Raw genomic sequence first — 14,509 nt, 5'->3', positions numbered from 1 at the left:
TTTCGTTGCGCAGTGTTGTTGTTGACTCTAATTTATTGAATGGCTTTTCTTGTGCGCGTGACCAGAAGCAGCGGCGGGTTCCTTCTGCTCGTCACTGTGACGTCACCGTCCGCAGCAGAAGCAGCGGCGGGTTCCTTCTGCTCGTCACTGTGACGTCACCGTCCGCAGCAGAAGCAGCGGCGGGTTCCTTCTGCTCGTCACTGTGACGTCACAGTCCACCTGACGTCACCGCGTGGACCTCGGCAGCGGGAATATAAAGCCTTGCAAACCTCGAGTCTCTCTGTGGCGAGTTTTGGAGATATTGAGTTCCTCTGCTGTGGTTTCTTCTGAAAGAGAGTGAGCAAAATGGACGTAGTCGCAGAAAGAATAGGAAATGCTGTTCTGTATGTGTACAAGCCTGTCCAAAGGTATGTACAAACAAAAAAGGACAAATGCACAGCCTTCATTAACAGTCTGAAAAGACCAAAGCATTATGGCTGGGACTGGAGGGACGAAATCATCTCCGATCAGAATCGATTCCGTCTGTACGGGCACAGGAATATAAAGCATTGGAAGAACTTGAAAAGGGCCCTGTTTGAAAAGAGGGAGAGGTGGGTGCATCCCGTTGAAATACCTCCAAAAATATATCGGCAGTTTTACATTGAAACTTCGGATTTGTCAAGAAATCTGTATTCAGAGAAGCCCATGGACCACTTGACCAAGGACATTGAAACGGAGAAGGCTGTGGTGTCTGCAGATGATGAGGCTGAGCCATCTACTTCTGCAATGTATTTGCATTTGATGCTTGATTTAAATTCAGGCCAACTTGAGGACAATAATGAGGCTGGCTCATCTGGGACTTCTGCTGATTCTACTGATGATGATGATGATGATGATGTTGACGATGAAGAATATTTGTCTGCAGATGAGTGAAAAGCTCAGCACCTTCACTCCGATGAGCAGCAATGATGAAACAAACTGTTCATAAAATAGCTACTGACACGACTGACCTTCTCAAATTCAACAGTTAAAGAAATAAATCAAAAGGCAAAGAACTAGAGAAGCCCAAGAACCTCACGATCATGAGTAGGCTACAACTGCAATGTATTTAGAGAAATCTTTGATGCATGATTTACATGTAAGAGGCCGGCTGGTAAGCTGTGCAGGTAAACCTCACTCTCCTGGTCTCGTCCGCCTCCCACACCAGAGACCCGGGTTCGAGACCCGCATAGCGGGGCGAGTAGGACCTGAGCGAGGAGTAACACATGCAGGCGAAGTATATTCATTTGAAGACAATGATGCGGCTGCGACTGCTTACGATGATGAAGATTTCTCAGCTGGTGAGTGAAAAGCTCAGCACCTCGCTCCGATGTGAGAAAGAGCAGCAATGATGAAACAGACTGTGCATAAAAAAAGAAGTGCTTTTGAGTGCAACTAGTGCATATTTATAGAAATGAGCTGAGCAATCCATGTGTCAGTCTATAAATGCCCTCTTTCTCTCTACATGCGAGTCTTTCCCGCTGAGGCTGATGAGTTTCTGATGAGGACACTTGCACTTTAATAAAAAAAAAAGATAAACATGAAAAAAACAAAAACAGGATTGGACTTAAAATAAACCAACATAATTGAGTTTTTTGTTGTTGTTGTTTTTTATGTATCTATGTTTTGCTTTGCTTTCCTGTTGGAAAGTCTTTAGCGGCCTCAACACTGCACTTATCGGGGGCTAGTTAGATATTTTGCAAATCACTCCACCGTTTTTTTTTCTCACATGTTAACCCCCTTTCACAGACAAGGCTTAAAGAGATAGTTCACTTTAAAATGAAAACTCTGTCATCATATACTCACCCTCAAGTTGTTTAATCAAACCTGTATGAATTTCTTTCTTCTGCTGAACACAAAGGAAGATAATTTGAAAAATGTCAATAACAAAACAGTTACCAGGTCCCATTGACTTCCATAGTAGGAAAAAAAATACTATGGAAGTCAATGGGACCTGTCAATTATAGAAATTGCATTTCTGAACTTCTGATTTCAAAATTATTCTTGACGAATAAATAAGGAGAAATCTGACCCAAATTTGAGGACAAAATTGTGATATTTATATTAAGGCCTACTAATGCAAATTTTGTGATCTATTCTGCATCACAAAATGTACAAAGTATATCAATATCACAACTGAATCTGTTTACTGTTGTTAGTGATTAAATAAATATGAGGTTGTGTCCAAATTTTATCTCATATCAGACCATCAACACAGCCATTCCAGAAATTATAATTGGAGGACAAGAGACAAAATCCATTTAAAAAAGAGCATGTCGATTGCCATTCTTAATAAGGGAAGAGGACCATAAACATGAACAAAATACAAAATGAACTAAGATCGGACAATTAAAATGTTGTAGCCTATAAAATATGTGATGGATAATGGATGAGAAGGGTAACATCTTACAATGCCTTCACTTTAAAACACGGGATTTGTCTGTCATCCAACAGTTCTTCACGGGTATGCAATACCCTCTGAATGGCCCTCATTTATCAAAAGTGCGTAGGCCTACACCAAATTTCCAGCGTACACCTGGCGTACACCCAAAACCACGGTGACTTTGCGATTTATCAATATGGACGTTGGCGTACGGCACGCTCAAATCCTACGCCAGCTCAGGAGGTGGTGTACATGTACGCACGTTTTGAGTTAGTGCTGAAATGCGCAGAAAAACAATTCCTAACACCACAAAACGCACTGACAAACTAAAGATATATTATGACCCACTGTAACAACAACATACAAATGATAAACTTCAGTGTTTATTTTTGCGAGTTAAGCCCGGCATGTGCGCAGGGACTGGGTTCAGTAATGAAAGGCTTTCAGCCGCGTTTCCATTACCCTTCAAATTGCGCAAATTGAAATTGCGAATTGAAAATACGCCCAATGGAAACACGTCAATTTCGCAAAAACTCGCGTTTATCGCAAAAAAGTTTTTACGCTCGCATGGGGTGGTTTTTCAGGCAATTGGAAAAAGGAATATTTCGCAAAACTGCAATGGAAACAGTTTTTGCACATGTACAGTCACCTGAAGACGCGGTGTGTTTGGGGTCCGTGTACGCAAATAATAATAATATCATTAGCCTAGGCTATTTAGAAGACGCTTTTATCCAAAAAAGGAACAAAGCAATTCGTCAAATGACATTCATAATACGGGTTAGACAATAATAATACAGGACTACGATTATCACAAATAAAGACAAGATTTTGACGCATATCCAAGGGTTTGTGGAGCGGAGTGTGGAACGCGCACTGGATGGCACGGAGGCGCGCGCGCGCGAACACTTTTTCCTATCAACAGTGAAACAATTTAAAATACTCTATCATTTCTGGTCATACAGAAAATAATAATACATTATTTGTAACTACTTTTATTTGTTTAAACAATAACAAGAAAACGTTGTGCTTTTGTAAAATAAAATAAAACAATCAGTTTCATGATCTCCGTGAACTGGAGCGCGAGAACTGAAACAAAATAGGCTAAAGCTTGAAATGTCCACTTTAAATCGAACAAATTCGAATCGAAAGCTAATACATTTTGTTCTGATTAAGTAGCCTAATCCGTATGAAAGGTGCATTTCTCTCTAAAAAGCGTTATTTTTCTTAACAGCGGAGATGCCGACTTAGAAAACAATAGTTTAATATTGGCTCTTCTCATTCAGCACTGCGGGAAAATATCAATTCCAGATTCTCATTTGGCCTTAGAAAACCAGTAAAATCGACATGTTTTCCATATTAATTTGTGTATATTTTACATGTTTAATAAAGGGGCAAAAAGTCATTAAACAAAAATCTGAAAATTCGTCGATAGTTACTTTTTTTGCGCAGCAGTTTGTGTTGCCAGTTCAAATTAAACTTTTGGTGTTCAACTTTGCGTTTTAAAAAGACAACCGTTAATTTTTCGTTTTTCAATTACGGGTTTAAAAAGGAAAAACGAATGGGCACAAAAGTAGCCTGTGGATCGTTTGGAATAGGAGACATTTATTAAATGTTATTTATTAAATTCATAAAATAAACAATAATTAGCCTATAGGAATACTGGATTCTAAACCTCAAAGAAATGTCACAATCGAAACCTCAGAGCAGAAATTAGGGGAAACACCCAGAAACGGGCTATCGTTCGGAGTAGCCTGGGTCTTTCCCTGCCATTAATGCTTGGATAACACGTACGTCTCCTTCCATTAATAATAATAATGTCTAATGCGGTGGCGTGGCTGATGTGATATTATATAAACCAACGTCCGTTGCCGTGATTTTTGGAATGACTTATAGTGAGAGAAAAAAGGACGTTTTAGTTGCATAAATCGGTTAATGGAAACGGCTCATTTCGCAATAGTTTTTTATCGATATTTAGATAATAGCGCAAAACATTTGCGCAAATCTGTAATGGAAACGACCAAAAAATAATTCAGAGTGACAAAATAATTAAAATGACATTCTTCTTCTTTTAAATAATAATAATACAAATAATAATAATAATAACAAAGACATTCTTCTTTTAAATAACAATAAGCGTCATTAATAATCAAAATCATAATACTAATAAGAAAAATATTAGAAATTGTCGTGCAATTATTCACATCATCATCACTAGGCCTATTGTACACCCCATTACATGTGACGTCATGCGAAATTCAACGCTAATAGTTTCAAAACACGTGCTGTAAAATAATGCATTGTGATAGGTAATTTGCTCGACCAACCAGCGATTTAAACTGGATTTCCACCGGAGAAGTTTCTCCTCTTTGCCGTCTTCCGCGTGTCCATGGCGTAAAATGAGGGCGTGGGGGAGGCGGAGACGTGAATATATAGGGGCGTGCTAATCTAATGACGATCGTTTTCAGCCGCGGCATTTATCAAGAGGCAGGTTTGCGTACACCTGAATTTCAAAGGTACGCACAGCTTCATAAATCAGGCGGTGAGAGGAGTGTAAGCATAATCTTACGCCAACATATACGCCCGTTTCGACGCAAGATTGATAAATGAGGGCCAATGTGAGTTGCTCCCTCTCTTATCCAAAACTGACTGCAGTTCCCTATCCCTTCGCCTATAGGCTATCCTTCCAAAAATATAAGAAAATAAAATTTATTTTATACATTTTAAAATAAATGTCATGCCCTGTCATTTTTGAAATCCTTTCTCTGAAGATACAGTAGGCCTATAGGCTAAATTTGTTCCCCATAGGCTATCATGGCTCCGTTTGGAAAACATTACAGGACTTGCTCGAAAAAGCTTACAAAATATAATCAAAGAATTGCAATCATTTTTTGTGTTTTATTTAATTCGATTAATAACTGGCAAAATTGTTTATACATAGGCTCAAGATTCTTTAAATCCCCATTGTTTATTATAATCAAACTGTAAATAAAACTGAATAAAATGCAAAAATATATTTCAATATTATTTGAATATCATTTTGGGTAGGACAAACACCTCCCAAATGATAGGTTACCCAATAAATTAAGATTTTATATTAAGCATAGCCTATATTTTAAATATTATTGTGGGTTATAGATAATATAAAGATTTGAATACTTAAATGCTTTTTAAATGTGTTTTTTGGTTGTGGGACAGCAGTTTTCACCAATCCTGTAGAATGGCCCGAACATATATTGGCCTTTATCATAGACAGTATATAATAGGCCTTTATACGTACCGGTATATTATATTGGTCAAGCGGCGGCAGGCCAACGCGCATGTGCAGTCCTAAGCGCGCGTCTCAGGACACTGACCTATGAACTAAACCCGCGCGCGGCAAGAGCTGGAATCTAACGGTAATTTAACTTCAACAAAGCTGAGCAAGCTAAAAAACACCTTCAAACATGTACGGTATGTAAAGATTTATATCACAATTTTGTTTATAAAAAATAGAAACCATTTCAAAGTCATGTTGTTATCTATTAAAATAGTTTTAATCTAATGCTTTATTTGACGTGTAACTTTACAAGTTGAGGAACCAGAAGAGGAACCATATGATCCGTTATTTCTTCCGTTATCAAAATTGGAAACTAAACTGCGAAACCGGCAGTTCCTCCGCACCATGGGCGAGGTGCTCAAACTCGCCTGGCTTACAGACAAGACGCCTGAAGTGAGTGAGCTGTGAGCCATCCTGTGTTTTTGTTCGTTTATTGGGATAAATCAAAGTCTTTTGGATGAATGAAGTGACCTGACGTCCGATTACATTGTTTTTACCCAGGACGTCGAGTCAATTCACCGAAAGCTGATGCCCTCCTTTGCCTGCAGATGCGTGGAGAACAACGACTTTCTGTCTTTACAGGAGATTCTCAAGCATGTAATATTACTATTTTGCTTCTCTTTCATATATGACCGGTTGTATCATTCTTGAGCCATGCTTTATCTCATGCTTTCTTTAGATGGATGTAGATGCTGGAAACTATGATGGATACACTGCCATGCACATCGCCTGTGAAACGGGGAACATTGATATGGTAATACAGTTACTGTCTATTGGAGCAACATGCCAATTGACAACACGCTTTGGTTACACACCTCTGCATCTTGCCATAAAAGACAAGTAAGTGGTTTTCAGCAGTTTCAATTATTTAATTGAAGTATATTTCATTTTTACACCATTGCCTTACAAATGCCAGGCACTTTGACCTGATCAAGATTTTGATGCAACACGGAGCCAGAGTAACTCAAAATCCTGTGCGAATCGGCATGGATCTTATCAAGTCAGTCTTTCAAACAACTAATTAACTTGTCCGTCTGTTGTGGACATTTGCATTCAACTGTCCTCTCTAATTTAGGGCGGTTCGGGCTAAAGACTATAGGCTTATGCATGCATGGTTCCTAGCTGGTACAAACATGAACCAGTGTGATTACAATGGACAGACTGCTTTACATGCAGCAGTGGAGAAGAGGAACGAGCTCATGGTGTCCAAACTTCTTCAATATGGCGCTACCCCAGAGGTATAATAAAAGTAGATTAGTTAACATGTATATTGAACATTATGAATGCATATTCAGTTGTTTTACTTTTCTGATTGGTGGCACCCTAACAAGTTAAATATTGAACCCTTATGGTCTCCTCATGCAGCTGTAGCACTCCCTTCCCTCCCGGGTCAAAATGACCCGAGGACCTAAAATTATACTTCATACATTTTTTAGTGTACTAAATTACTAGATTTGATATATGATTTAATTTAATAATATAATTTAAGCAAATTATTTTCACATTCTTTCAACTTAAATGCGAAATATTCTATTTAGACATTATAAAATAATTATATGGGAAGGTTTTAGCATTTTTATCGCATGGCGATATATGGAAACGTTATATATCTTGGTATTTTCTCTGTTTTTCTTTATTTTTTTAAATCTGTTATTTCACATCCTGGCCAAGATGTCCTATAAACAATGTCCATATTTAAGGCTATGAAAACAAATATAGTGAATGTAATGTAGGCTATACTATATATTATGTGCAAAAATAGGTTACATTCTAACATTGTAACATCTAAAAACTAAAGTAATGATTTTATTTTTTAAATCCACTAAACTAAAAATGAAAATAAAAACAAAGCACAGATGAATTATATTTGATTACCCCATTAATGTAGAGTACCTTTTTGAATGACTGCTTTCATAAAAATACACTTGTAGGTTTAAAAATCTACACATGGTATATGTATCGTCCAACAACAAATATTTTAGCATTTTGCATATTTTAGTATGAATATTATGCTCCTATTTATGTTATTGTTCTCCATCTGTTTGGTTTAGCCGACATTTGCTTACCGAAGGCTCGTCAACTTCTGACAGCTAAATGGAACTATTTTAATTTCTAACATTTACAGATGGAGAATAAACTTGTGAAATTTATGCACTGAGGAAACCAACATCACAACACATTAAACAGCACAAGTATCTATCTGTCAGCACATATATCTGTCAGAGTATCTATACATGTTCTGCATTGGGGGATGTTCTATGTCTCATGCCTTCATTTGTATGTGTTTGTTCTGGATTGTGCCAGATTTATTTTATATTTTTTGGACAATAAAAAAAAAAATCTCCATTTTCCCCATTCATTCCAATGCAGGTCAAATTGACCCGCGAGGGAAGGGATTGCTACTATTTTTTTTATTACAACCACACATATATTCCAAGTTCAAGTGCGACAACAGTCCAAAAACAAAATTTTTTTAAATGAAAAGAAAATTATTTTCAGGTCCAAATGGCCCAAAGAGAGCATAAGCCATAACTGTCAATCTGTAACATGTAAGATTTGTCTTTTTTCCAATCAGATTGCTGATATTTGGGGAAGAACAGCAGCAGATGACGCAAGAAAGAATAACCTGCATGATATTTTGGTGCTCTTCAACCTTCCTATTTGAAACTAACGCTGTGTAGGAAGTCAGACAGACCAGGTGACATCAAATGCAAAGGCACATCACTTTTAAGGTGTTATACCATGGCAAGTTCTTAGTAAATAGTTGAAGACTACAACATTGTTAAATAAAATCAACTCCCCCCTTAATGTTTACACAATTAATCAACTCAATTTAAATATATAATTAGTTAGTTTATTAAAACTGAAACTAATCCAGGGTCTGTTTGAGTCATTTTTGGTAGAACATTCTTTTTAGCACAATTAACAAGTGTACACGTTCATGTGTTGTCAGTAAGGATTGTTTTAAAGTCGATATTTATGCGATTAAAGTCGAGTGGTCATCGACCAGTCGCTGACGTCATTAATGAATAAGCGAATGCGGTTGTGCACAGTTATGGCGTATGATACAGCACTGCCCACACAGCTATTGCTCCTACATTACAGCTTAGTTTTATCAGTTCGTTTGTCTTTAGGTTGCTGTATTTCTCACAGATATCTGCCAGTTTTAAACAAGATACAGATAAAGTAGCACCGTAAAGATTACATTTAAATGAACGCATTCGTGAGAGAGTGTGTGAATTCATTCGACTTGGCAGCGTCTCTCTAGTCTCCACTAATAGTGAATCTGTGGGTTTTGGTTACTAAGAAATACATGCTAGAATGTTTCATTTTCATAGCAATTTTATTGATAAATCACAGAACAGTTGGATGTAAATTTGTAATGGTCCAGAACAAGTTGCAGTTGTTTGATGTTGAGTTTAGTAGACATAGCTGGCGGTAAAGAGGGACTGTTTAGATGCTTGGTCAGCCTGGCCTGAGGGCTTGTATTCGCCTTTTGATGCAAGACTATTGATCTGAAAAGGAAACAAAAATAATAATAAAGATATGCCACTTCATTTAATATGGTAGGCCTATAAACTGACAACACAATGAATGCATTTTAAGTTTGACATTGGTTACCTTGGCACGTGTGATGAAGGCATCCTGTCCAGCCTTCTTGTTCGCTGCTTGTCCCTTCCATGCAGAAAGAGCCGAGGCCTGGAGAGCACGGCCGTAAGAGAAGCTCAGCTTCCAGGGTCTGTTCAGGGGAAGCTGGTTCATGGCATTCAGATTCAGAGAGGCCTCCTCCTCACTCTGACCACCAGAGAGGAAGCAGATGCCTGAGAACCAGAAGAGAGATGTTAAACGTTTGAAGAGCACTTGAATGGAGGCCTTCCTCTAGTGACCGGGCGAGGACTGACATACCTGGTACAGCAGCTGGGACAGTGCGTCTGAGAGCAGTGACTGTTGCCATGGCAACCTCCTGAGGGGTGTACTTCTTGGCGCAGGACTGTCCAGCAGTGACCATGTTTGGTTTGAGCAGAGTTCCCTCCAGATACACGTGGTGGTCAGAGAGAGCCTTGTACACAGCCGCCAGGACCTTGGTTGCAATTTGTTGGGAGTTATTTTCAATGGATAATTTAGAATTGCTCCGCTTTAAAGGGTTAGTTCACCCACAAATTCTGTCATTAATTACTCACCCTCATGTCGTTCCACACCCCGAAGAACTTTGTTCATCTTTGGAACCCAAATGAAGATATTTTTGATGAAATCCGAGGTTTCTGTTTCAGAGTCATTGTTATTTGAAGTCTCTCGCGCACTATCGCTCGTGCGCAGACACACTCGGTCTCTCTCGTGCACTATTGCTCGCGCGCAGACACACTCGGTCTCTCTCGTGCACTATCGCTCGTGCGCAGACACACTCGGTCTCTCTCGTGCACTATTGCTCGCGCGCAGACACACTCGGTCTCTCTCGTGCACTATTGCTCGCGCGCAGACACACTCGGTCTCTCTTGTGCACTATCACTCGCGCGCAGTCACACTCGGTCTCTCTCGCGCACTATTGCTCGCGCGCAGACACACTCGGTCTTTCTCGCGCACTATTGCTCGCGCGCAGACACACTCGGTCTCTCTCGTGCACTATCACTCGCGCGCAGTCACACTCGGTCTCTCTCGCGCACTATTGCTCGCGCGCAGACACACTCGGTCTCTCTCGTGCACTATTGCTCGCGCGCAGACACACTCGGTCTCTCTCGTGCACTATTGCTCGCGCGCAGACACACTCGGTCTCTCTCGTGCACTATCACTCGCGCGCAGTCACACTCGGTCTCTCTCGCGCACTATTGCTCGCGCGCAGACACACTCGGTCTCTCTCGTGCACTATTGCTCGCGCGCAGACACACTCGGTCTCTCTCGCGCACTATTGCTCGCACGCAGACACACTCGGTCTCGCTCGCGCGCAGACACACTCGGTCTCTCTCGCGCACTATTGCTCGCGCGCAGACACACTGGGTCTCTCTCGCGCACTATCGCTTGCGCGCAGACACACTCGGTCTCTCTCGCGCACTATTGCTCGCGCGCAGACACACTCGGTCTCTCGCGCACTATTGCTCGCACGCAGACACACTCGGTCTCGCTCGCGCGCAGACACACTCGGTCTCTCTCGCGCACTATTGCTCGCACGCAGACACACTCGGTCTCGCTCGCGCGCAGACACACTCGGTCTCTCTCGCGCACTATCGCTTGAGCGCAGACACACTCGGTCTCTCTCGCGCACTATCGCTTGAGCGCAGACATACTCGGTCTCTCTCGCGCACTATTGCTCGCGCACAGACACACTCGGTCTCTCTCGCGCACTATTGCTCGCGCGCAGACACACGCGGCCAGTTCGCTTCGCTTTTGTCCAGTCCAGCAAAACATTCTAGTTTCTACATCTAGAAACTAAGCTGTGCAGTGCAGGGAACAACTCTGATTATTGGCTCATGGAGTCACGTGATCAGACAGTGGTTTATGGAGCGCTAGATTGTCTTTGCAAACAAAATAATAATAATAATAATAATATGGAGCTGATGCATTTTAAATATTGCACGATCGCAATCAAAATTCGATTAATTGTGCAGCCCTAGAACCACTGCAGTCACATGGAATATTTTATTAATGTCTTTACTACCTTTCTGGGCCTTGAAAGTTGCAATGACGTTGCAGCCTATGGGTGGTTCAGAAACCTCTTAGATTTCATAAAAAATATCTTCATTTGTGTTCCGAAGATGAACGAAGGTCTTACGGGTTTGGAACGACATGAGGGTGAACTATCCCTTGTTTATTCAGAAGGAAGCTTACCTTCTCAGTGGCGTACTGGCACCGTTGCAGATCATGATCTCCGTCTGGGAGGATCTCAGGCTCTACAATGGGAACCAAGCCATTCTAAAGGAATTGAGGAAGAATTAATCAGAAGAAAATATCTTATAGACATTTTGGAAACAAAATAAATAGTACTGGCATGCTGTCAACTGTTCAGAGTCATGTAAAGGCTGTTTATGAACAATAAATAGGATTCCCTGAGCCAGCCACATTCTGTTAAGATATACCTGTTGGCAAATGCTGGCATATCTGGCAAGAACGTTAGCGTTTTCAGCTATTGCGAGAGCAGAGGGGCAGCTGTCAGCGATCTTAAGTACACAACGCCACTTGGCAAAGTCACAACCATCCTTCTTGTACTGGGCACAGCGTTCAGACAGACCATCCAACCCTGAGTGAAACGGATCAGGCAAGAATAGCTTCCTTTAAAATGGATACAAGTCAGGATAGATATCTGTCATGTTAAGAAGTATTTGAGTAAGAAAGTTACCCTGTGTGGTTGTCTCTCCATTTGTACCGCCCAGGCCTGCTGTGCCTTTGTCCACCTTTATGCACAAAAACACAATACTTTAATTCCAGTAAGAATACTTTGTGTTTGTATCCTTTGGTTGCTACATCATGAATAAATGCATCCAAACTATGTTTTGGAAAATATTTTTAGAAATGCACCGAAACCTCACCTTGATACCAACTACCATGCCCTTGTCCTTGACGACTTTTGGAAACAGAACTCCTTTGTCTGATTTCTGGTACAGTGTTTCATGGAAAAAGATGACACCACCAATATTCTCAGAGATGGAAGCGTCTACAGAGAAGAGGAGGTCGCGATAGCTACGACGGTTCTCTTCGGTGTTCTCCACTTTTATCTTCTGAAAACGATTCGCCATGGTGCCTAGAATATGAAACAAACATCTAAGAACATCTGGAGAGCGATACATTTCACTATCACTATATCTTCAAGCTGATAGAGTAAACACAATAAGATAACACTGTTAAGAACCATTTATAGAAGCACATTCGTAACTTGTTAAACAATTAAGGCATTTTGTATAAAGGTGGTAGTCTATCCAATGCAATACACCACACATTCCTACCTGTGGATTCATCTGCAGCCAAGATGCCTTTTCCAGTTGCCACAATGCGCTGGGCAATAGTGCCAAGCTCCTTCTTCTGCTCCGTAGAGAGAGCTGGAAACTGATGCGTCATGCTGGCAAGAGGAGCAGATGTAAAGATATTAGCTAAAATACTAAAGCCGTAATTTACAGAACTTCTGTTATTCGGCTCACTGGGTTATTCACTCTTATCTGTAAATATTTGGCCTGACTGTTGAACTTTAGTCCAGAGAGAAGCACACTGGCTCCTCCCACTGAACAAACAAGTCCAGGGTTCACACTAGACTTGAAGATTTAGCAGTTTTCTTTGCGATTGTATGCAAAAAGTTTCACACATTCGTGCAATATAATTAAGAAGTGTTCAACGCTGTATTTTACACGCTGCGTATTTATGAAAGTTATGAATTGCCTCCCTTTTTCGCAGTACACGAAAATGCCACGCGTGGATAAATTGCAAAATGCATTGCCTGCGTTGATCCAGTAGACCATTTTGCACTGTCAAACCAAACAGGGATTTTGCTAATGTGATTCATGACATAAATTAAAGAGCAGACCCGAAATATGTAGCGACAGTATTGCACAACACATCTGCACAGTTTAAGAGCAACTGCATGTTAACGTTTCAAAACATACGTTATAAGTATACGCTTCCAAACTAGGCTACTACATATTATAGGCTACTTGATTAAATTAATATTAAGACTAATTTCGCAAGATGCGATGACAACACAACTAAAAGAGTTTAAAAGTCGAACGCCATCCTTACTTGATAGGTCTGCAGGTAAGTAGCACTACTGTGGTGAATGGATGAAGTGGCCTCTCCTCACTGACGCCGATGGATCTGAGTGAATCGGGACCGAGCGATTGGAGCAAGTGTGTATTTATGTGAGGCGAGCGCGGAGGCCGGGCAGGAGTGATGCGAGCGGGCGTGCTCAGCTTTCGGGGTCGCCATTGGCTGGCAGATTGGACGGGTGTGTGAAAGTATCTGCCTATGTGGACTTTGGAAGAAGGCTTTTAACTCCAAAATGTCCATAATAGGCCTGGCTACACCCCCCATTACACTTAGTGTAACACATATTTTAAAATATTTGGAAAACCATGAATGAACTGTGAAGCACAGGCCATGAGTTCTAAGAGAACGTTGCTTTTCAGGTTCTTCAGTTTCTGCATTGTCTTTCTCAAAGCATGTTCACTTTGCAACCTTTCTGTGAAAGTCACACAAGAAAACATGTTGAACTTCTGCAATATGAATTGCTATTTTAGATCCAGAAGAGATGTTGTGTGAGGTCGACACAGACAGGGTGTTATATTAACTGTGTTTGGATGTGCAGAGGAGCCTGAAGTGGAACTCTAAATAGAGCATTAATTTGATGCTTTGTAACTATAAAACGCATGCTAATTTCACACACTTCAAACTTTCATAAGAGAAATGTCCTCAGTTGGCACCTTATGTAAATTATACACTAAACATAAAAATACTCAAAATGCCTTAGGCTACTTTGTGTGTGTGTGTGTGTGTGTGTGTGTGGCTTGCACAAAAACTGTCCCCACAAGGACAAGTATTTAGGATATTGTCAACTTTGTAGGGACAGTTTTTGTGCAGGACACACACACACACACACACACACTTTTTTTGGTCCCCATGAGAAAAAAAGCATATTAATCATATTAAAATATGTGTTTTGGAAAGGTTAAAATGCATTATTTTTTTCTGTGATGTGTTTAGGGGATAAAACATAGTATAAAGCCCATTATGTCAATGGAGAGTCCGTCCCCATAAAACCCAGCATATGTGTGTATGTGTGCTGCATGAGTGTGGTTAACAAAGTTGTCTGATTGTTG

At 40.6% G+C, this 14,509-nt stretch overlaps 2 protein-coding genes across 3 annotated transcripts; one reads left to right on the top strand and one right to left on the bottom strand.

Moving 5' to 3' along the window:
- Positions 1–5,682: 5,682 nt before the first annotated feature.
- On the top strand, positions 5,683–8,732 carry LOC307008538 (L-asparaginase). Of its 2 annotated transcripts, none has more exons than XM_079631389.1 (7): positions 5,683–5,851; positions 5,971–6,110; positions 6,219–6,314; positions 6,397–6,557; positions 6,634–6,717; positions 6,793–6,955; positions 8,293–8,732. In XM_079631389.1, the coding sequence occupies exons 1-7, from the start codon at positions 5,845–5,847 to the stop codon at positions 8,380–8,382; spliced, it is 741 nt and encodes a 246-aa protein (XP_079487515.1). In that variant the 5' UTR covers positions 5,683–5,844; the 3' UTR covers positions 8,383–8,732. The 2 variants fall into 2 exon arrangements, with proteins under 2 accessions (XP_079487515.1, XP_079487516.1); XM_079631390.1 differs by having other exon boundaries at positions 5,709–5,796; positions 8,293–8,523.
- Positions 8,733–9,041: 309 nt separating this feature from the next.
- Positions 9,042–13,629, bottom strand: aldob (aldolase b, fructose-bisphosphate). The gene is made up of 9 exons (XM_079631391.1): positions 13,434–13,629; positions 12,650–12,762; positions 12,236–12,447; positions 12,046–12,100; positions 11,786–11,946; positions 11,538–11,621; positions 9,624–9,798; positions 9,339–9,538; positions 9,042–9,232 (listed from the first exon to the last, which is right to left on the bottom strand). The coding sequence occupies exons 2-9, from the start codon at positions 12,759–12,761 to the stop codon at positions 9,137–9,139; spliced, it is 1,095 nt and encodes a 364-aa protein (XP_079487517.1). The 5' UTR covers position 12,762; positions 13,434–13,629; the 3' UTR covers positions 9,042–9,136.
- Positions 13,630–14,509: the final 880 nt, after the last annotated feature.

This window comes from Phoxinus phoxinus (assembly GCF_949152265.1).
Source record: "Phoxinus phoxinus genome assembly, chromosome: 12".
NCBI classification, from domain to species: Eukaryota; Metazoa; Chordata; class Actinopteri; order Cypriniformes; family Leuciscidae; genus Phoxinus; species Phoxinus phoxinus.
This window is presented reverse-complemented; position numbering and strand designations above follow the sequence as displayed.